Genomic DNA, 23,952 nt, shown 5'->3' on the forward strand with positions numbered 1-23,952 from the left:
AACATTCAAAACAAATGGAGCTATTCATGCAGGGAACAAAAATAAATAAATAAAAGCTCTTCTAAAGAGGCAGATTTATAACTGAATCTGTCTGCAGAGCCATGCAGATTGAAAAAACTAGGTCACATCTTTTGCTAGTCAACCTCACTGCTATTCTTCCCCGGCCCTCCTCCCCTTTAGCTTTCAGTCGTTACTGAAGAAATCAATTAATGAGAATGCAACAGACCTGTCATGCAGGTCTCAAATTACTTCTGCCTGGTACACATCGGGGGGTCATCTATGCAACTAGGGATGGAAGGGGGCAAAATTAAATCATTATAGTCTTTCCAATTCACAAATCCTAATCCTAGAGCATATGTACGCAACGCTACTAGAGTCCATTAACAGCCAAACAACGATGCATGTTAGAAAATAAAAGGGGAGGGAGGGGGGCAAGAGGCAGACAAAGATAGGCTAGAAAGAGGCAAAAATAGAGGAATTGCTGTACTTTTGCGGTGCTTGCAGCAAAACCACTATAGCATCTGCTGCTTTTAGTGACATCTTGCTAGTGTATTTTCTACAGCTTCGTGAGTGAACACTTTTAGAAATCTCATAAATATCTCCATTTTGACACTAGATTTCCAAAGAGTAACTGTAATACCAGTTTTTATATCTACTAGTCATCCTGTGTATGTTTTAAATAATTATCTTTTAGGAAAAAAGGACTCACATACTGCAATTCATATATTCACTGTCACAAAAGCATTAAGTGTTTTTTTTAAATCTTCGTAAAATGTAGGGACCAAGTCAGTCCAATTTCAGCTTACTCATTTTTCTTCATTTCTCTCCTTCTGTTGCACGGACAGAAGGCTCTCCGTTTCATCATGTAAAAAAACCAACAAAAAAAAAAAAACCCAAAAAACAGAGATACGCAATTCTGTATCAGCCAAATACTAAAACAAATCACTCTCCAACTCCATTTCCATCATACACAATATGCTGCCTGACAAGTTACGGCAAGAAGGCAACAGAAATCAACTTCCTGACTTGCTGCGGTGATGGCAAACCCAACTGGTTTGACAAGCCACATACCGCAACCTTCATATGGTTGAGTGCCATGGGATGTTATGCTGACAGCTGAAGGCTGGGGGAATGCTGGCCTGCCCCACACGCCGGGTGGGGGAACCAGTCCCTATCCTTAAGGCAAGCGCCTCCTCTAACGATGTGACGACAGCAGCCTCGGACTTGCTTGCACTGCCGCCTCCCCTTCAAGGAGGACCAGGATAGCCTGCTTACAAGCAGCAGAGGGACTTCAGTGGTGGGAAAGAAGTGCTGGGTGCAGGGGGGAGCACGCTGCTGTGAAGCAGGACTCTCATTCATTTGCTTTGACAGAAAAGCAAAGCCATTATCGAATGTGACACTTCCAGATCCAGCTGGCAAAATACACAACCAGTCCCAAGCCATTTTAGCCTGAATTAATGGAAATTGTTGTAATTTCTCTTTCCACACAGGTGCTCAGCAGAGTTTCTATTATGCTACTAAAGTCTTTTTCTCTCGCCAGTAAACCTAAGACTATCACAGACCACCTGGGAAAGCTATTTGGAGCACAGTGTATAGCTGAGCAGCAGACTACACAGAATGCATCTGAAATTCAGAAACAGGTGGGGGAGCCTTTGTCTTTGATGTTTCTTTATCTTCACCCTTCCTGCCTTTGGCTAAATTCCTTTGAAGCCAGGGCTATGCTACACATAACTCATCTAAATCAGCCCCATCTGGCCTTTGTTTCTGAGCTGGATCTTATCTATAGCAGTCACTGTTGAACTTTCACAGTCTTGGATAATTTTTCATCCTTAACTCAGCAAGCCATAAACAATTATTGCCTCACTACCTTAGATAAACAGCTATGGAAATCCTGAGGAAAAGGTCTGGGGGTTTCTTTTTGGTTGGTTGGTTTTCGTTATTTAATTTGTGGTTTTTTTGACAGTGACACATTAAGAGGGGGAGGCATCTTGGGCCTGAACCCAGGAGGACACTTGGAATCTGGACCAAATGAGATGCAGAATGCAATGTAACAAGCTCTGCTCAATGTCTACTGGATTGGAAGGTAAGTAAAGAAACAGCAGTGCTGGGATTATTGAGGTGGATATGAGGAGCTGGACAAAGCACAGTAGGGAAAACAAGCATTTGTGAGAAAATTGCCAAGCTAAAAACATTCTGGAATCAGTACGCCGTCAGGTAGCAGCATCCAGCATACTTTGACTCACTCCAAGCAAAGCCAGTACTCAGTTTTGAAGTCTGTACCTTAATGCTCAATCCTCCTTCTAGAGCAGTGCTCATGCATGATGGTCTAATACAGATCTTTTGCTTCTATAAAAATTCGAAGCATCATTTTATATTAATCCTTTTAACACAGGCCAGATAAAATGCCTGTATTTACCTAAATGATACTTCTTTTATTTATCTTTCTTATTTTTTAATACTGCCCCAGAATGAGAAACATAGTCTGAGATTCAAAAGGGTTTTTCTCCCCAATCCTGTTCAATACATAAATTGTACAATAATTTGATCAGTTTCATGTGCAGAAGTATGATTTCTTGTTCCACAATTTAATCAGAGACTGCTGTTGTTCTTTAAAGATGTCTAGCAAAACAGCATTGTCAACTAGGTTTGCTTTCTATATGAAACAAAGCTTATTTTACTTTTAAACTACCAGCTGAAATTACAGTGTATTCAAAAAATCAAGCTGGAAATTACTTTTTCCTTCATTTATTTAAAAAGCTACCCAAACCAATGTTTTATGCAATTCAACAGCAGCTCTCAAGAACAGTCAAACTGAATTGAGTAAAGAAAGCAGAATTTTTCCATTGGTTAAATTCCTTCTGTTAGATCATTAAAGCTTATGACTGATATTCGAATTAGAAACTTAACAGAAGATCTCCCTTATGAAATAGGTGTTTCTCAATTAGGAAATAAAAGTTTGTGGATTTCTTTCCTAAGCCTCAGTTATTGGGAAAACATACTACCAGTCTTTCAGAGAATAGCTCTTGTCCTTTATTGGGTTCTTGCCATAACAAACATCTGCTAAGTCTATAAATTAATTGCTGAAAACATCTTGTGCTTCTAGATGATCCAGGCAATCATAGCTGTTCTGGGTTACTAGAGAACATTACCATTTTTCTCTCTCACACAGGCACATATCCACACACACATCCCCTCTTACAGTATAGCATAAAGCAAGAACAATTATTTGGCATTATTTTTAATGTCATAAAATAAACCTTTAGTGCTAATCAAGTCATCAGAGCAGCACACTATAAGTTTCCCTAGACGATTTAAGCAGTACTTTTTATACCGTGATAGTCTAAGGATATGAAGGATGCCTCATCTAGCTGATTGAAAATGCTCTCTATCTTGAAAACAAGAATTCTATCAGTCTTGGTTTGTCAACAGCAGAGTTTGGCAGGCAGTTGCAATGGGCTCTTTCCAGTTCAAAGAAAAGGCTAGAGTCCCCTTTAGAGAACTCTTTGCATGTAACACCATTTCTCTTATTTCCCCACAAAAGGCTCATCAGACTCAAATTTCACCTACTTGCCCCACCTTCAAGGTTTCCCATTCCTCCTGGCTATATTGACATACTATGGTATGTCACCTCATCTCATGCCCACCTGCGATTCCTCTGTCCTTGGAGCTCTCAGTTCAGCAATCAGAAATTGGCTCATTTTAATACTGCTTGTAACTTCTACAGATGGAAATCACCTAGTCTAATGAAAGTTTTATAGAAATCTCCTGTATTTCCTTTTGGTGTTCCTGGTCTCACTGACCATCCAGGGCTCTGGTGAATGATGAGGATCCAATCTCTCACCAAAATCTGCCAGAAGTAACAGTACCTACATTTTCCAACCAAAGCTGGAAGGTTATTAGTGACTTAATTTGGAAAGACTAGCAAGGGTGCTGTCTCTCCCAAATGGCAGATTTCTGGATGCCATCAGCTGAGATAAACAGATACCAGTCCGTAATCATTTTGGGTCACATTAGCCAGCTGGCATCTCTTTTCTTTCTTATTTGTAATCTGTGTTCATTAAAGATGCTGCAAGAAAGTGGGGGTGGTGCCTGGGCATGCTATACCCGTCCATGTGGGAGAGGAGTGCAATGATACAAACACTATGGTTTTCTACTGCCTACTTTTAAAAAAAGTAAAATCTTATTTCTTCTTAAGAATTTTCAGATCTGTCCCATGCACAGCTTGAGGCAGACAAATCACACATACATCAAGTCTCTTCCTTTCGAAGGATACAAGTGTTCTCACACACCTTTGAATTTAGAAGTATATCTGAAGGGAGCAGTTGCAAATGCACGTTGTTTCTGGCGAGAACAAACAAATGGGCATGCCTGGTTACACCGCATTCCTCCCAGGTGCACACACGTATGTCATGGTCATGTTTTCCCCCTCACGCTGTATCGTTTCTCTCACTCCCCTCTCCCACGCTCCAGAACACACCTGTGCGCTCCTTCCATTTCTACTTCTCTGCCCCATTCCCACCTCTGGTCCTCAACCTCTCCATTAACAATTTTTACGTAGCGAGTACAGGAGGAATTTGGGGAGTAATTAATTCCCTAAACTTTAAGTTCCAAGTAAGCAACAGAAGTGCCGAGATATTGAAGAGCAGCAGATTGTCACACCACAAGCCATGTGGTTGCTGCAGTGTATCTCCACAAAAATTATTTGCATTACTCACACACATGAGGGGGTTGACTTGTCATGATCTGTCATTTGAGATGCAAATATTTATTGATGGCACAGAAGTATTCCAACTTTTGTTTTTATTACTCACTATTTTAACACCATTAGTTAAGAGGCTTTGAAACACCAAAATCACTCAGCCTGTTCTGCAGTAGGACCAAAAGAACTCACATTTTATCACTATTTCATGTATACCATAAATAATGTAGTTGCATGATCAAGATCTAAACCTAAAACTATGAGCTGAGAGCTGAAGTACACTGCAATACTGTACTATTGTCATAAATAAAGCCTAAGACTAAACCAAGTCCTTCATTAAAATTACAATTATAGGACAATAACTTCGTAAATACTAACTTTTTATACCCTGTCCTAAATAGCATTCAGGTGTCCAAAAGCAGTATTAAAATATAGATTTTAATGCGTTTCAAAATTTATTTCTTTTTAGTTGAATAAAGCGGACACGTCCCTTTGATACAGAGCACTGCCACACACAGCAGCGCTCCTCTACTCACGGATCTTCATGCCAAGCCTTATACTGTGCTTCCATAGAAAAGCGTCAGCATTTCCTTCTGCTAGTTTTTCAGTTTTACACAGCCTTATGACACACAGCCAGTTACACACCCATCATATTATTACTCAGACCTTTCTCAACTGTTCATATGCAGTAAGTGCCCTTTACAGACCTGCATCTCAAAACACCCTTTTGGAACAGGCAAATATTATATTATCATCCTCACCACCACTATTATTATTATTATGTTTTCAATACAATTTTAGAGGTGAGGAATGAGGAAGGAAAAAACCCAACCCTGTGTATGACTTTTCTGGGCACACTGTAAATGGATGCCAAAGCAAGGTGATAAGAATAAAATTAAGATAGTCTGACAGTTTGCACTCTCCTACCATGAAGAGTATTACTTTTGTTTCTTTTAAGTAATATACTGGAAATTTTCCAGGCAAGACAATATTTAAGAAGGTGTTGAGAAGCAAAAAGAGCAAAATCTCCAGTGACCACTAGAGCTTATAGCTGCAATGCCTTTTTTCAAGATTTGAGTTCTCCAAAACAGATCTCTGATAAGGATTCCCACAAGTTCTGCATGTTTTGTAGTTAATTTCATCTTATTCCAGGTCTCTCCTCATCAAAGCAGGAATGAGACTGATTAACGGCATTTCTTTAGAAGTGGATGCTTCGTACAGTTGATGGCAATTGTCAGTCACTGGGACCTTATATTTAGTCTTATTTAAGAGATGAAGAGAGAAATATCCCAGAAAACTCAAGTGTGAAGATGAAATTTTCCATCTTTCTTCTTCCCCTCTATCCTCATATATCCCAGCCACATTTTGAAGTTATTCCAGAACAGAAGCAACTGCACCTGTAAGACTGTAAACTGTCCAAGGGGAAGGGGGTTTAGGAGTTCAGCAGAATGGCTCACCTTGCAGTAAGTTCTGAAAACTTCTTGCTATTCATGATAGTTCTCATTAAACAACGTGAATACATTGTAGAAGCAAGAAGCAGTTACTGTTCTTACACTCATGTTATGAAAAAGAATCCTGGGCCCTAAGACTACGTAACAGGTCACTCAAAATCATCAGCAGAGAACACGAGCACACTAGTTTTCTCTGCTTTACTGTAACACTCAAAGTTAGACCTCCTGAGGCCAGGAGCCTTGATCTTTCAATGTCAACAGCAAGCCAGACCAGGATACTTCCAATCACTGTCCCACAGGCTAGCGTTGTAGAAGCTCTGGAAGATGCGTAGCCCACTCCTGAGACTAAGCTTTCTGGTCGATAACTGCTCCTCTGTGCAAAGCTGAGGGGGGACATTTGCCAAGCCTTCACTTGAAAAGAGTTTGGTCAAAGAGGAACTGTAAGAAAATACACGGTGGACCCAGTGTGCTCCATTTTCCTATTCATTATGCAAGTGTACTCATTCAGAGGCCTCTTTATGTCATTCAATATAAATAAATACCTGCAGCCGCTACCAGGCAAGGCAAAAAAAGCACCCTGTTGTGAAGCAGAGTGGGACACTTGTTGAGACTGTCTTGGAGGTCATCATTATAACCTATTTAATATCCACATGTACACACACTCATCCCCAGTTGTACTCTCTAAATCACAAAATCACCACATGTGGAATGAACATCATCATTATTAAGGACGACAATTCTCTTTTTCTCGACAGAGCTCTTAATGGATGCTTATATTGTAACTCTGGCAATGACTATAGTTTACACAGAACACATGGGTTCGCATTAAGCTACTTGCCACGCGGACTGACAGCAACGCAGCTGCAGCACAGCAGCTGTTAGGGCAACACCAGGATACTCCTTCCAGGCCACCCTACACTTGCTGACAGCAGCTACAACCACTGCACAGATGTAGCAGACCTTCTTCTCCACCATGAAGTAGCTTTGTGCAAGAGCAGAACCAGGGCAAAACACAAGAAAGCTGTCCACAAGGTGCTTACTAATTGCCTGTTGTTGAGTTGCAGACCGGACGCCTTTAGTCAGTATTAGAGATGCTCTTGTTCAAAAGGGACCAAGGGAAGGAGAAGCAAGGCTATCACGTGATCCCTTTGACTGACCGATCACCTTACACCATGCAGGAGCAGAGGCCCATGTCTTACACTTTTTTACCAGAGTAAGTCTTTCTAGTTAACATCAAATGTTAACTAACCTTCTATGTGTGAGATTTTCAGACAGAACAACACTCCATGGCTGCGCACATACTACCAGTCCTGAAAAAAAACGGGGGAGGGGTGAAATGTAGCACTTAGTCAATGAAAGAAAAACGGAATAAAAAAAAAAATAAATTTATCTCTCTCTCTATATATATGTATCTCTCTATATCTATCTATATCTCCTTGATTTCTACCTAGGTACGGATTGAATGGCTCCTGCTTCTTAATTACTAAAGCAGTAACTGGATGGCTACACATGACCATATATAATGACCCACAATTTCTGGTCTTTCACACAAGTTTTATGCTGATATAACACCAGCACTCTAGCAGAAGCTAATTCCTAATTTATATTGGCAGAAGATCAGATTCAGGACCTTTGAAAGTAAATAAATCATATTCAAGAGTAATACAGATCCTCAACTGGTATAAATCAGTCTGACCACCCTCAAACAAACTGTCATTTACACCACCAGCAGATGTTACTGGTATGCAAATAATCAAACAAGACTGTGTGACGAAGCTCTCTTTACGCATGTAATAAAGTTTCACAAAATTATTGCACTCTTACATTAAAATTCATATCAGAAAGGAAATGCTAGTCCGATGTATGGACTCCAGGTTGTTTCACAGGAAACTGTAGGAAGTCATTAGGCAGGAAGCATGAAAAACCCTGACTCCTGTAATCTTATTTTTTCATGTATGACTTAGGTTTTACTAGCCCATGTGCAGCAGGGAGGCCTAAAGCTTTGGAAGAGATTTGCAGGAGCCCCAGGTGAAGTTAATACAAGTCTGAAAGAGAAGACCAGAGGCAAGTGGTAACACCTGGATTCCAAAGACTGTTTTTATATAGGAAGATAAACTAATCTAGCTTTTTATTTGGAATCTCTACACAGAACTGTATCAACAAGAAGAAAAGCTAAGATGCTGGAAACTACTCCCTTGGCTCTTCATTCCAACAAGCCTTCCCCAAGACAGAGGGTCACCACCATAAACAAACAAAAATAAAATCAAACAACAATCCATAATAGCACCTTCCTATTCTGGTCAAGGTCTAAAGTCAGCCACAGTTATTCAAGGGAAGAAGAAATCCTTTGGAGATTGCACACAAAGCAGTGGATATGGAGGACTGAAACCAAGGTTACCTTCTCCTTGCTCTGTGAATCACTTTATGGACCACATAGCTGGCAACGACCTTGGTAGCTACCTCCTCCTCTGTACATGGTTTCTCATCGTGCTGTGCTCTAGTCTGGGAGCTGGGAGAGGATGGCAGATTATTTAGCAGATAATGTCATTTTCTTAGTCAATGCACTTGGGTTATTTCCAGACCATTTTTCAGGGAATATTTCCTGGTATGGATACAGGACTTTGTAGAAAGAAAATGTGAAAGAAGCTATGATTTTTCCTAATAAACACTTCGAGGGTTTTGCGATTTAGATGACCAACATATTCTTTTTCAACCAAACTGAGAGAGATCCTTGATAAAATAAGGATCAGCTTGAAACCCTTCCCCAACCCAAACCCGTTTTCCTACACACCACTGCACTCAGCAGGCCTTCCTCTACGGCTCCTTTTACAATTAAATGCCACTTTAAAAGCTAAGTTAGGAGTCTGTAACACTCTTACCACTGCTCTTCAATAAAGGTGCAATGGAAGAGCAGCTCATCTGACAGAGTTGCTACACACTATAACAGCACTGAAGAGGGGCAAAAGACTTTGCTTCCTCTCTATTTCAGTTGCTTCCTCTTCCATATGCAAGAGCTGGGCAGCGATGGACAAACCTCAAGACAGAAACTTCAGATCTGCCTTTGTTTGCCACCAGCAGCTCTGCAGAACATCATGCATGAATAGACAGCTTCTGTCCAAAGGCAGGGGGGAATCAACAAGAGGGTAAATAAAGAGAAAAAAATAAGATGGGAGCAGATGCAGGACAAGAAAACATTTATGGGGCACACAGAAAAAGAGATGAATATCAGAAAGATACATAGCAAGAAATACTGGAATAAACCTTAATTTTAATTTAAATGAGACACATAAGGGAAATTTATTTTGAGATGGGGGCACAGCTGTAAGATGAGAGGTGAGAGAGAGTTAAAGTGTCAGGAATCATATGCTTTGCCCCAAAACAATGCATTCTTTTTGAATCATTAATAGGCAGCTTCCACAGCAGATGTGAAACAATCATAATCCTAAATTCTAGCTCTATATTCATACAGCCCTGGTGCTTCAAAGATGTGATGGCTGTCATGTTTTGAGTTATAAGTGAAAGCATGGTAATAAAATACAACAAACAAACAAAAAACCCCACAAAAAAACCCTTTACCACCACTAAATCCACCCTCCAGAACAGGGCAAACGATTTAACTACAATGCACTTAAAAGTAAGTGTAAACACAGATGCTTTAAGGTAACTTTGCAGTTTTCTACTCTTCAAGGCACCTTACTTGAGTAAGAGATTTGTTATTGGTATTTAAAGCTCTAAGCCACTCCGGTGTTATGCCTGAGTTACTCCAATCAGGAAACAAGGCAAAACGTAAGTAATGCTACGGTGAGGCATACAAAGTGCTACTTTCTCTTCAAACCCTGAAGTCAGCTCTCAATGGAAGAGTAAGCAAGATGAAGTAGTCTTCTTCCATTTCTGCTAGCATGCTTTTCATCTTGACAACTGAAGGTAAATGCCAGTCTAGAGGTTTGAGCTCTTGCCGCAATTCTCGCCAACCACCAGCCTATCTTCAAGCAAATCAACCTGTTCAGAGATTTTTTTTTTCTTAAATAAAATACAAAACAAAACCAAAAAAAACCACAACAAAACGTTCTGTGCACCATGCATACAGATACAAACTGAATAACTCTTAAATTAAGAGCTGGTCAAGAATGTACGTTTCTGGAGGCTGGCAATGCTATAGAGATCTCATTTTTATCTCTGTATCGTTGTCTTGTAACCAGACCCATTTATCAGTGCTGGCTGAAAGTCAGGACATCTGTTCCCGATGAAATTTTGACATTTCTAAATTTCTACTTCATTCCAAACTGGAAGAAAACCAAATATTTTTCACATTTCCTATAAATGCTCTAGAAAATAACAATTCCAGGTTAGCACACACACAAGTTCCTCTAATTAGGATACAGGGTGTGTTTCTTCTGTCAAATATCAAACCATTTCATTATCACACCAACAAGTGACATTTTGAAATATCTCGTTTTCTAGATCAGTCAATATTTTATAGCTGGTCTTAAAGATTTTTTTTTTTATTTAATGATTTTTAATAAAACAGTATTACATCAGAGTGATATAATGCCACTGTGGCATATAAATTACTCTGTGTCACACACACGTACATACATATTTACAACTATACATACATTGCCTATATAAACAATTAGTGAATGTGGAACTAAAGACTGTCTTCTCTCATTTTTTTCCTAAGACTGATTTACTCTTGTTATCTTGAACACAAAGCGAATAAAAGCTTTTCCAGTAAGGCATATGATCACTGTTCCCTGTCTTCTAAGCACCTCTTTCTGAGAATTTTTTTCAAAAACAAAATTATCTCAAAGACATTGCAGTGTAGAGAAGAATCAACTTAAAGGCAACAAAACTAAAACTATCCTCAAAATTGCCTGTTATAATCAAATTTTATGGTGTAGAAGACTCGAAGTATTGGTCCTAGAAGGGAACAGAATTTGTTCATACCACAGCAACTCAGACTTCATTTTGGGTACCCACAATGTAATTCCTGTCTTAGGTAGGGGAGGTCCATATCTATTTCTTGATTTACGTCCCGTCTGCTCACATGCCCGACTACAATAAAATCAAAAGACCCATTCTACAGCAAATGAAAAATCCAGATGTCCATTCAATCAAGTGTTATGTGCTCTGCCCTAATTAAGTTTCTGCTGCAGGCTTACAGCAAACTTCAACTTAATCCTCACCTATTCAGGTTTCCAATACAGTTTACACACTTCATACAGACATAGGATCCCAGGAGCTCCTTGGAGCCCTGCACTGTGAAAGCATGCCATTTAGTGAGGTTTATGATTTCACAGAATCACTGAGGTTGGAAGGCACCTCTGGAGATCACCAAGTTCAGCCCCCTACTCATGGCACAGTCAACTAGAGCAGGACCGTACACAGTTTGTTTCTGAGTATCTCCACAACCTCTCTGGGTAACCCGTCCCAGTGTTTCACCACCATCCCAGGAAGAAGTTTGTTCTCATGTTTAAACAGCATTTCCCGCATATCAGTTGCTTGCTGCCTCTTGTCCTTTCACAGGACATCACTAAGAAGAGTCTGCCTCTGCCTTCTTTACTCTATTAGGTATTTGTACACACTGATAAGATCCCCACTGAGCCTTCTCTTCTCCAGACTGAACCATCCCAGTTCTCTCAGACTCTCCTCGTATGTCAGATGCTCCAAATCCTTAATCATCTTAGTGGCCCTTCACTGCCCTCACTCCAGAATGTTCATATCTTGTAGAGGGGAGACCAAAACTGGATTCACTCCAGACGCGGCCTCACCAGTGCCGAGTATAGGGGAATAATCCCTTCCCTCAACCTGCTGGCATCGCTTTCCCCAATGCTGCGGGTGCATTTCTGGCTCATGTTCAACTTGTTGTCCACCAGTGCTTCCAGGACTCCATTTGCAGTTCAGTTCGTCATAATCATGTCAATGCAATCACTGCAAAGTTAATTTAGTACAACGGGTGTTGTAATCCTGGGGAGCAGTTGGTGCTGGAGCTGTTTGTATTTTCAGGCTACTCGCTTATCACATCAGTTCTCTCCCTTTTCTCATACTAGGTGTGTGGGAAAAGTTGACAGATAAGTATCAACCACCCAATTACCACACAATTATTGCTTCAATATATACAAAACACACTCCTGCTTGTGGTCTAACCCCTTGCTTTTCTTTTTCTCCACAGCTTCTTTCCAACATGATGCCTGTAAGAGGAATAAATACACCCAGCTGGACCAAATCATCTCATCCAGCAGCATGCTTTGGACAACTGCAAGTAGTAAACAGCAGGGTGTTCAAGAAAATCTAATGGACAACTGCAGAAAAGCTTGTCAACAGGCGCATTCCCACTCATGACCCACTCATTACCTAAAACTGTTTTCAACAGAAGCAACAGGTCTCACCAGTTGCAAGGGGGATTCTGGTCTTGATGACTCACTGGTCTCATCTGCTACAGCAGTACTCAGGAAAGCCACAGCACCGACGGTCAGCTGGTGAGAGGCTGGAGCCCTCCAGCTCCCCAACTGAGCAGACCTCCTCCTGGTTGAGAAGTGCATCAGAGGAGCTCACCACCACCTGAGTTCACCCACCACCCCCAAAATTTCTCAGCTCACCTTCATTTCATGTAGATTTAATTTGTCTGCTTTGTCATGCTGTAATGCCTGCAGGTTTAGACCAGCGTTCCATATTTCTGCTACCCACCTACAAAGTTTCAGCAGTTGCCATATCAAGGCTAATTTCTGTACTTCTTAAGGAACATATCTTGTTTAGACTGTCCCCTTCAGGACAGCACACCAGGCAGTTTGCCTCCAGCTGTGTGGACCACTGCATTTCTCTCAGCAACAGATACATCACACAGTCGCAACAGACGCAAGCAAAAGCAAGCACAAGGGATATTACAACATGCTACTCCGATCTTCTTTTCACATTACTCACTTTTGTTATCAGCAACTGCTTTTGAGTAAGCAGAGTCCCTTTACTTTGCACTGTACAGCACACTCTTATTTCCAAATAAGTAATTCCCTGCCACCTCATGAAGGTATACCTCACTAGCCTAGGCATTTATGCTCATTTGCAGCATTTGTCCAGGCAGACAGTATTTGCGCAAAAGCAGCTTTCATAGTTTAAAGTTCTGTGTGACTACAGGATGCCAAACACCATAGCAAAGTAGAAGCTGAGAGTGGCCTCCGTTTCCACTCTCTTCTCAGTAAGGATTAGAGTCCCAGGAACATGGTAAACGACAGTCCCAGGGAAAGTTCAGGTATCTACACAATGTCGTACAGAACTGAATTCAGTCAGCAACAAAGGCAAAAAGGGAGTGAAGAGATCCCAATTCCAAAGTGAGGATTTTGGCATCATTTCTACCAAGCTTTTTTCTCCTTCTGCTTGCAGAACTTTAACGAAATAAACATTAAGTTTATTTCAGAGGATGACAAATGGGCAACAAGCAGATGTGATGACACCACATGTAATAAATAAAAGAGCCACTTTTCCCCTGGGTCATCTCATTGCTGTTAAAAATAGAGCAACTAGCTTGTCACAAAGGACAGACAAATACTACTGCATACACAAATACTCAAACAGCCTTGGGAATCTAAGATTTTATGCCAATGAACACCCTCTGGGCTCTAACCTCCGTTTTTTGCACCAGTCTATGTCAGATAGATTTTTTTTTTTTTTTAATATGTCACTATAGGTTATTGGCCCCCATCCCTACAGAAGAAACCAAGACAGAGAAGATATTAAAAGGAGGCTTTTACTGCACTCACACTGAGAAAAAAATGCAAGTGATACATTGCTTTAACCATCCTAGTGTGACCTAGGAGTCCAAAGAAGGCTTTTCATCATTTCAGACCAAACTTTAAAGTACATCATTTATAATATTAAAATGAGGTTTAGGTTAGTGAGCCTGAAAGATACTTCATTAATACAAGGTAGTCTGGAGAACCTTAGCATTCTGTTCCTCCCTGTGCAAAAGGTAACTTGGATTAATAGCCAATATACAAATATATATGTAGCTTACATATTATAAAATACACAACACGGCTAACTGGTTGTTATGCTTCATTACAGCTCTTAGACATTCTTAGTAATTGTAAAGACAATTACCTTGAGAGTTAAAATTTGATTACATTACATCAGTAACAGTTACATGAGGCTTCACACTTGCTCAGCAGTATGAAAGCTTACCAGTGGCAAAATTTGCAGTTATGAGAGGTATTAACTACATAGAAAAAAAAAATCATTACAGTTTACTCGCTGGCTTTGGTACAGAAGCCACAGCTTTGTGTTACAGGTCCACCAGCATTATGAAAACCATCTCTAAGATTATAACTGGCTATGCTAAATACTCCAGCTCTCCCACCTCCGCCACAATTTGACTACTTCAAAATAACCAGAAAAGTATCATCCTTGTGAGAAACTGATGGATGCCAGATGGTGTAGAGTTAGTCTTCTGTAAGGACCATGTGCTAAAAAGAATTCCTCGGGGAGGACTGAAGATCTCAGCCCATCTGATTGTGAGAAACTTTACTCACCTTAAAGCAAGACATCAGTGATTCCTCCTCTTTCAAGTGGTCAGAGACCCACATGTTACCTTCCCTTTGACCTGGATGCACATCCCTGCTGCACCCCCAAAAATCTGTAAGTGCCCAATGAGTGAAGGGAGTCACTGGTGTGGGAGACCACAGAGCAATCAAGGTATTAGAAGAACATCTCCAAGGAACTGTTGATACACATCATAAGCACCCGAGTGTCCATAAGTTGCCAACTACAGTCTTAAGCATACTACTGAATATTATATAAGGTTACATCACTTATGAAAGCTACATACTTTTATGCTGTAATTTTAACTTTCTTCTCAAAACTCCAAGACCACCTTGAGACAGGCACAGAAACCCCAAAGGCTAATTAACTGTCAAACTACTGTAGGCATGGGATATTTAACACCTGTCGGGGAAAAAAACAAAACACAAAAATGGTCAAGTAAGCACTGTTCAGCTCAGGCATCCCCTTTCTCTCTACCCTGTTGACAGATAACAGAGACAGAGTCAAGGGAACAGATTTCCCCGAATGTTAATTTACTAAATACTTTGTATGGACTAGTAGGACACTGGTCTGCAGATGTATAAGGACAGGCAGCATACCGGAAGCTCTTCTTTTTCCAAGAACAAATTCTTAGGAAATGCTTGTTAATCAGTGACAGAGGCAGAAGTAGGAGCAACCAAAAGAGCCAAAGGCAATTTGGATCCAACTGCACAGTTATAGGAATCCAGGCAGGAACTGAATGGGAGTTTCTAACAGTAACTGGAACCTGCACTCAGACAAAACCCCAACGGCAGCTCTGCCCCAGTAATAGGCTCCTAGTACCCACTAGTGACCTGTCACTGAAACCTTTCCCTCAGCCAAGCTGTGGTTTGGCTGTCATACTTCTGTCACCTGGGTATTTTAGAAATCAGTTTTAATGGCATTTTCTACTGGGGCTCAACACATATTTCCCATTTAACTCCCAATCTTGAGATTGGCACTAATGTGCATCTATAAACGGTCCTTTATGAAGGACATTTAAATAGTATGCATTTTATCCACTCCACCTTCTTTTAAAGAACACCTTCAGCTTACATCTGAACATACAACTACATGACACAACAGAGATGTGCACCAGCCAACACAGACGCTATTGAGGTGGGTGAGCGTACACCACACTGGTCATAGCTGGTAAGACTGAGCTTCATCCATGCCAAGACAGACAACAGCTCTCCAGGTAAAAACAATCATTTTGTTGCGAGGTAGGTACTTGTGTTAGTGGCTGAAGCTCAAACACTGCAACCCTAGGAAACAAAAAATGGTTATATAAAGAAAAATATAAATGACAGAAAATTAATAACTAATGAAAAGAAACACAGAGAAATGGATAGTACGATCAGCGAGATATAAATTTACTTTAAAGCTATTTACTGTTAATGCTCTATTGTTACTATTTTAAAAAGAAATTAGTTGAAACTTTAAAAGAAATAGCTTTTTCAGTTATTTTTTTTTACATCACCCGTGTCTTTTCATAGGAAGTTATCAATTTCAACGCCTTATTCCATTTCAACTGAATTAAGCATTTATTAAATAGTAATCATGAAAAAAAAAGACCTTGCAGGTCATCTTATGAAAAAAAAATATTAAAAAATAGAGGAAAAAACTGAGAAAGTTATTGTCAGTGAACATGTGCATCCACTTACACACAAGTGAATTATGCCTGACTGATCAGATTTTGCCTAACACGCAGGGAACTAAGCAAGAAATCTAAAAATATCATAGCCCACAAACAGGTTTTGATAGAAATAACAATCATTGCCCCACCCAACCTCCCCAGATGAGGTTTTGCGCTGCCAGAAATGCAGCAAGTTTGTACACCGTCTTCCAAATTCTGTACCCTGTCTAGCCTCCTTCTTGTTGTAAGAAAGCATCAATACTAGATGTCTTAGGAATTACGAAAATCAAATTTGTATGTATACACCACATACCAGAAACACTTGCAAGGCTTTAATGTACTGTCACCTGAATGAATTTTTACAGTCAGCAACATATATATACACACACACAATCATTGTAGTATGTCACCCTGATCCACTAGGAATTCTACTGTGTCATACTAAATGAGAGTCAGCTGAGGTTACCTTTGAGGCTGAATTATCATTATAAAAGCAAAATGTCATACAAAAGCTGTGAATTTCCATATACTCAATGTCTGGAGTATCTTGATGTGATTGATAGCAAATGATGAGGCTGGCTCAGTTGAAATCAGCGCAGCTGAAGGGCTGTACCTATACATAACCAAGCTATCCCTGACCATATGAGCCAATCAACTGAAGACTATCAGCTTCGCCTTTGAGAACTTGCCCCTCTGTCAAGGCCAGAGGACAATAAAGGCATTATAAGCCTAGTTTGCTGATTTCTGGAGAGATCTCATTAGATCTGAGCCCAAACTGCTGCTTACAAGGTCACCAAAATAAAGTATACTGCAACTACAATGCAAAGATGAGATATGAGAAACTTAATTAGATGAGCAAAGTGTAAAGAAAGCAGTAGTATCAGACTACTTGACTCAGAAGGTTGCTGGACCACATCAGAAATCTGTTTAGCTAGCACTTCTTTTGGAGGATTCAGCCAACTTCTCCCTTGAGAGAAGACTCTAAAGCAGAGGTGTGTTACCCTCTTGTTTTGTGTCCAACAAGCACACTGATTGCCAAGCAAACATTATTTTCATATAACCACACGCCCCTCACAGAGGACATGCCTGGGAGAATAGGAAAGGATGCTGCTTCTGAGCAGCGAGGTCTAGCACAGAGAGAGAAGAGCTATGTGATCCCATAAAAGAAAAAAAAAAAAAAAAAATGTATTTGCCCAGAATAACAGATGTTTCTTTGTCTTTTTAGGCCAATCAAAATTACAGCACCCTGCTATTAGTAAGACCAGTTTCAATTCCACTTAACGTGTCTTGCCTGCACTAGAACCAGAAAGGATCCGAGGAGACAGAGACTAATATTATTGAGCACTTATGTTATCTCCTTATAGCTGAAGGTTTTGTATAGTACCACAGGGGATCCTTAATTGCTTAGATGCCTTTGAAAAAATAGTAAGACACACAAAATGGATGGATACTATGAAAAAACATGTCCTCACATTACCACTGCACTGCTAAACTCCTGCCATCTTCCAAATTACTACATTACACTACCTTTGCGTTTAGTTATTCTAGTTTTCTAAAATGTACTTTGTGTTTAAAGAAAGAGATGAATGAGAAGGAAGGGAAAAGAGAAAAGGCTGTTAAGGTATTATAGCACCTCATCCATAACTGTGATGGCCTCAGCAGATAGATCCACTAAATCTCATGGTTATGAGATTATACGTCAGAGCAAAGCTTATTTCAAGAGCACTCATCATCATCAGATCCAATTGCTGAAGCGATTCAGCACACACTTAATGTTCTGATCTACTTTTTCTTTTCATTCAAGAGTGTTGGTTTCATAGCAGTACAACGAAATCAACCAGAAGTAGTTTATTTGAAAGGAGGGGAAAAAAAAAAAAAAAAAAAAAAGAGAAAATAATCTAGAAGTGTCTAGATTCTTGACTTGGTTAGTTGATTCACCAAACCAGTAACAAAAAAAAAATCCCAGTAGGATTATCTCTGTTAATAATAGGTGAATACATATAGAACAAAACTTCCACTTTCTGTCATTTCAGTTGCATCCACAAATAGGTACACGCAAATATATACGTATATAGAATATAAATATATATATAAATGAAGTCAACTTTTAACCCTTAGCATGACAAGTTTTATCCTCCAGACGTATCAAGAACTTTGTAAGCAAAGACACATGAAGTCCAAATCACAGCTCCCCCTGAACCATATTTCTTACTACTGTGAAGATCCATGAAGTTAGTCACCCTTCATAGCAAGACAAGTAAAACCATACTGCTCCAGCAGCCTAGCAGTCAGCTGCTGTGAAGGAGTCTGAAAATAATGGATATAAAATATGTAATCAGATTCTCAATACCTTGTGGCTGCTTCCCTACCAGTATAAAGAATTACAAGAGCACCTGTATTAGGTATCTTACAAAACAAAACAGAGAATACACTGATGTTACAAATATTGCAGTACAACCATGGATTTAAAGTAGACCTGGGTTTTTTAAAAAGGTATTACAGCATCTATTTTTATTTTTTATTTAGTTGCTACCATTGCAAAAACAGGGAACTGTTACACATCTGCAAACCTTGTTCCAGGATGTAGCATGTACAACATCGGCCATCCATCGAAAAGAAAAAAGGCAGCTGTTTTAGTACACAGAAGAATGAAAAAACTATCAGTTTAACAGATATTCCTCTTTTCCCTTCCAGATCTTGTATAGCTTTATCAACTGAAATAATTGCAAGCCTTTAATTAATGACGTGCATGAGGCATTTCTGTGGCTCCCAATAAACAAAGCACAGAGGACTGGCAAAATAAATTACTAATGAGCAATAATAAGGCTTGATCTTTCCCCCATTCAAGTCAAAGACAATCCCCCTGCTTTGATCAGTGGAAGCAGGTCCAGTCACTTTTTCTCAGCCTGCTTTAATAAAATGCTCTACATGAAAAATCACAATTGTACCATGCCATGTGGATTAATCCCACACAAAACAGCCTGATCCTACTCTCACAGTGGAGTTTTGCAATCGATTAGAAATTAGAAGGGAAAAAATACACAAGTAGTTGTTAATAAAACCTCTTTGGGGGTCTCTCATCTACTATCAGGCCAGCCGAACACATTTCCAGATCTAAATTTCAAACTTAGCCTAACAAATATAAAAGAATTATGAAAATGTACAGATTTTCTCATTTGTATAACACTTAAAAATATAATGCACTGCAAAATTAACAGTTACTTTAACTGAATGAAGAAAAATAACCACAGGGAGTGGATACAGACTACTAAATAATCAAAATAGCTTCTATAACACTAACAGCAGCCACACCAGAACTAGCAGAAACAACGTGATTCTAAGTTTAGGCTGAAATTGTCTCCTTGACTAACTGTTCCTCCATCTAAACACAGCCCTGCTGCGATACATATTGCAGTTCAGATGGCAAGAGATGCAACATCACGCACCCACTTTCAGCGCTCAAAAGTACACATTGTACAGACTGCAAAGGAAAAAAAAAACCTCACTAACGATTTGACATTAAAATTGTAATTGTATTGCAGTATTTAACTCAGGATAAGTGTTTAAATCAACTTTTGATAACCTCAGATTTTCAGGCACACCACAAGTTTTGCTGCCTTTTTCAGTAAATCTGTAAAAGGCAACACAGAAGTTAACAACAGCCCACGACAGCTTATTTTTCAAAACAAATATGGTCCTCTCAACCGAGTCGTGAAAACTGCCAAGTTTTTCACAAACCAACATCCCAGGTGCCATATTCTAACCAGGGCAAGGGAACACTTAGGAGATGCGGAGTGCTATCTGGCAGATCAGCTATTTTATCATTTTTAAAGCATCTTTATAGCCTTTCTGTGGCACATGGTAATTATTGGTCTTCCTTTATCTTCCTTGACTACCCTAACAGCATTGCCTAGGAAGACAGCACTGAAAACACGTAGGTGTTGGCATAGGGAATCGTTCTTTTGTTCTCTGCAGATGGAGGGAACACCACCTTTGTCAGGCAGCACAGAAGCCTGCGCAAGTGAGCAACCCACTTCACTTCAGCTGCCTCCCCGTGACAGGCGGCCTCTGCTAAATACCCGCAAGGAAACACTCACAGAAAATAAAGAGTCATTGCTGACCAATCACTAGTTTGACGTCTTGTGTTTAAATACACATATATACGTATTTATACGTTTGTGAAACGTGTATTTTGAATTCAGCAATCTCAAAGAACGGTGAATTTGGTTCAGCGATGAACAGCGTCTGAAGCGTTTCTTCAGAGATCCCACATCCTGACGGCACCTGGAGTATTGCCGAACAGGGCACGGACCGTTCACACCGCTACCACGCAGCCTGGTCAAGCAGAACTCCGCTCGGCCAGGCCTCGCCCTCGGGCTGGCGCTCACCACCAAACTTCCCGCTCCTGCCTGACGCCCGGTCTAACTGCCACCGCCTCCTCAGCCGCGCAGCGCCGGCGCCTCACGCCTCCGGCGGGAGTTAGGCCGAGTCCTGCCCCACGCCGTAACGCGCCCCGCGGCCGCGCAGAAGCAGGGCAGCGTGGGCTTCGCCGCAGTTTGCTCCCTAAAGAGCGACCCTGCGGCGGGAGCCCTGCGGCGGGGGCACGGGCAAACTCTCCTGCCGGGACAGTTTCTCGCCCCGGCCCGTCCCCACAGCGCTTCTTGCGGGGCTTCCCTGAGGCCAGGACCCCGCCGCAGCCCCTGCGTAGCGGCCCGCGGGCGGGCAGGCCCCGGCTCGCACAGGTGCCGCAGGGGCCTTCTACTCCCGCCACCGGCGGCGGGCCGGGGCGCCGCGGCCGCCGCAGGTGAACGGAGGGCTGCGCCCATTCCCGGGGAGACCTCGCCTCCTAGCGCCCGCGCCGGGCCGCGCTGCGGGCAGCGGGAGAGCGGCGCCGGCTGCCTCCCGAACCCCTCCACCTTCCTGCCTTGGGCCCGCTACGTGACCGACCGAGGGGGGAGGGAGAACGCAAGAGCCCGGCAAGGCCGGGAGAGAAGCGGCGGCGGGAGGGGAACGCCGGGCAGGCAGGGTTCCCCGGCTGTCCCTCAGCCCGCGGCCGCCGCCAGCCGCGCGGCCCGCCCAGCCCCGCCGAGCCCGGGGCGGCGCGGGCGGCTCAGCATTACCTTTCGAAGAGCAGCCGGATCATGAAGATGCAGAAGGCCAGGGGGAAGGCGAGGTAGAGGTCCTCCGCCTGCGGGAAGGCGGCTTCCTCCGTGCTCTGCAGGTCCGCCCAGGTGACGTTGTGCGGCAGCCAGAACCGCTCGTTCCAGAACCAGGCGAGGATCCCTGCCATCTTTGCTTTGTCTGCCGCGGCGCCCCCCGCTCCGCCCGCCGGCCTCCCTCGCCGCGGCGAGGCGTGTGCGAGCGGCTGCCGGGGGAGAGGAGGATGGAGGCGTGTGTCAGCCCCGCAGCCGCGGATGATGCTACCGAGCGGCTCGGCGCGCTGTGCCGGCTCCCCGCCCCGGCCGCCCGGCGGGGGCAGCGACCGCCCCGCCTGTCACACTGCCGCGCCGGCCCCCATTGGCTCCCGCCCGCGCCCCGCCGCTCGGCTGTCCCCGGGCCCGCCGTGCGCCTCAGGCGGCCCCGGGGCTCGCCCCGCCGGGCGGCCAGGAGCAGCCTTGCCCCGTCCCTCTCCCCCTTCCAAAAGCCCCCACCAAACCCTGAACCAGAAATTACGCGGCCCGAGCGAGCGGGGACCCCGTCCTGGGGGCACTCACCGCGCCCGAGGCTGCCGCCAGCAGCGCGTCCAACCGGCCTGGCGGCGACGCGGCCCCGCGCCTTGTCACCCCGCCGGGCCGCCGCGGCCCTCTCTCCCGCCGCCCAGGCGGGCTGGCCCGCCGTGCGGTGTTGCCGGGCTCCTGGCGAGCCTGGAAAGGCTGTCGCCTGATTTAAACAGGCAGATGGCGGCAACGAAAAGCCCTCCTTTGCTGAACTCCGCACAGCCGCACGGACCGGTACCGGCTGCCTCAGCCCGCTCCCCGCGCTAGTAACCCCTGCCAGCAGCCCTGCTCTCCGCGCCCTCCTGCTGAGGCGTTTAAATGGGAGCGGGACTGTCCTGGGTGAAAGGACCCTCTGAAACAGTTAATGACTCCACCCTGTATGCACCTACAGCAAACAGGCGTAAATGAGGTATGGAAAAGTGGCTGAGAGCACACCACTCATCAGCGACAAAACTGAGGTAAGGGCTGCTGCTTCGCACTCCCAGCTAAAGGAAACCTTTTTGTCTTTACGTGGTTTTTACTTTCGGTTCCTTATCTCACTGCCCAGTCCCACTAAAGACAAGCTGCAAGAGGAAAACTGTAATTGTCTTCACCAGACTTTACAGCAAAGGTGACTAGCGGGCTTTAGTATAGCTGTAGCCGCTGGACCATACACATGGTGGTCTAGGCACACACAGAATTACTTCAAGTAGTAGGTATACCGCTCCTGTAACATCACTATTTTGTCTGCCCTGCTTCACTTTATTTTAGATGGCTTCAGTTTTCTCCACTGTATCATCACACTCTCCAGTTGGCTACTGAATACTAAGAGACATTGACTTCTGCACATGGCATACTCCAGAGTTTCATCATCCTGCCTCTAGGTTTTCTGCCAGCTTGCTCTTTTCCCCCCACTGACTCTGCATGTCCTTCCTGAAAAATTAATTGCACAGCTCATGCCTGTGCTGACATTTCTGTGCTGAAGAAAATTCTAAGTTAAACACATGACCCTGATGTTGTAAAAAACGCTATACTGATTTAAACAAACTATTTCTGTATAGAGGGAGAATTTCCATCTAGGACATTTCAGGGAATTTTCAGGGAATGCTTTGGCAGGATGGCTGAGGAGCGATGCAGGTGAACCTGCCACTGGATGTTTCTGTTTTATTGCTAAGCCAACATCCTAAGTATCTGTAAATGTTCTGATTCAGTTCTTGTGGTTACTTCTTGGGGAGAGAGGAAAAGAGCTAGCAGCTGGAGGCTGGTCCTTCAAATCATCTGAAGAAAAGTGACCACTGCCAGATCTGCCTGCCCCCATCTCTTCCTTCACTGTGGTTAACACGGTGCTCACTGCCTGTGCCCGTCTGAGTCTTCAGCTCCCCACTGGTTCCAGCCCTATGCATAATCATCTCAGGATCCTACTAGGAGTCTCTGACATAAGCCATCTGTCAAAACCCAGGTCTTTGCTGTTATTTTGGTTCAGGGGGAAAACTGACCATGCGAGTTGCATGCCTCTAATGCAGCCTTTTTCACTTACAAATAATGATTTTCTGAGCAGAAGAAAACATTTCTTTGCTCAAATCAGCAAGACCTGCTGAAAACATAACTGGCTAATAACTCCCATTCTCCTTCCAGCCTCTCTGCCTTGTTCTCACGGCCAGATTTCACCCCTCTTCCAGCTGACCTAGAACCCCCCTAGAACTTCCCTTGGGAGCTCATCTTCCAGCCCTGTCTCACAAACACCTAAGCTGGCTCCTGCACATATACATATGCCTCTCTTCAGTTACAATACCCAAATCATCCAGATCACTCCATTTTCTGAATGGCATAAGACAGTCTTAAATGGAGATATGAGTGTGTATCCTCAGAATGACCTCAGAAGCATAAACTTTGAAATCTAGTGATGAAAAGCTCTTTAGA

The 23,952-nt window shown here is 42.8% G+C and overlaps 1 protein-coding gene across 3 annotated transcripts in view; it reads right to left on the reverse strand.

Moving 5' to 3' along the window:
• The window catches only part of CERS6 (ceramide synthase 6), a 132,344-nt gene extending 110,558 nt beyond the window's left edge, over positions 1 to 21,786 (reverse strand). For all 3 annotated transcript variants that reach the window (XM_087731288.1, XM_087731287.1, XM_087731286.1), the window contains exon 1: positions 21,457 to 21,786. In XM_087731288.1, coding sequence (XP_087587414.1) covers positions 21,457 to 21,626 — 170 coding nt within the window. In that variant the 5' untranslated portion in view covers positions 21,627 to 21,786. The remainder of the gene's footprint in view (positions 1 to 21,456) is intronic.
• Between the last annotated feature and the right edge of the window lie 2,166 nt (positions 21,787 to 23,952).

The sequence above is a fragment of the Nipponia nippon genome, unplaced genomic scaffold, assembly GCF_047370975.1.
Source record: "Nipponia nippon isolate SJK-2023a ecotype South Korea unplaced genomic scaffold, ASM4737097v1 scaffold_5, whole genome shotgun sequence".
Taxonomy (NCBI): domain Eukaryota; kingdom Metazoa; phylum Chordata; class Aves; order Pelecaniformes; family Threskiornithidae; genus Nipponia; species Nipponia nippon.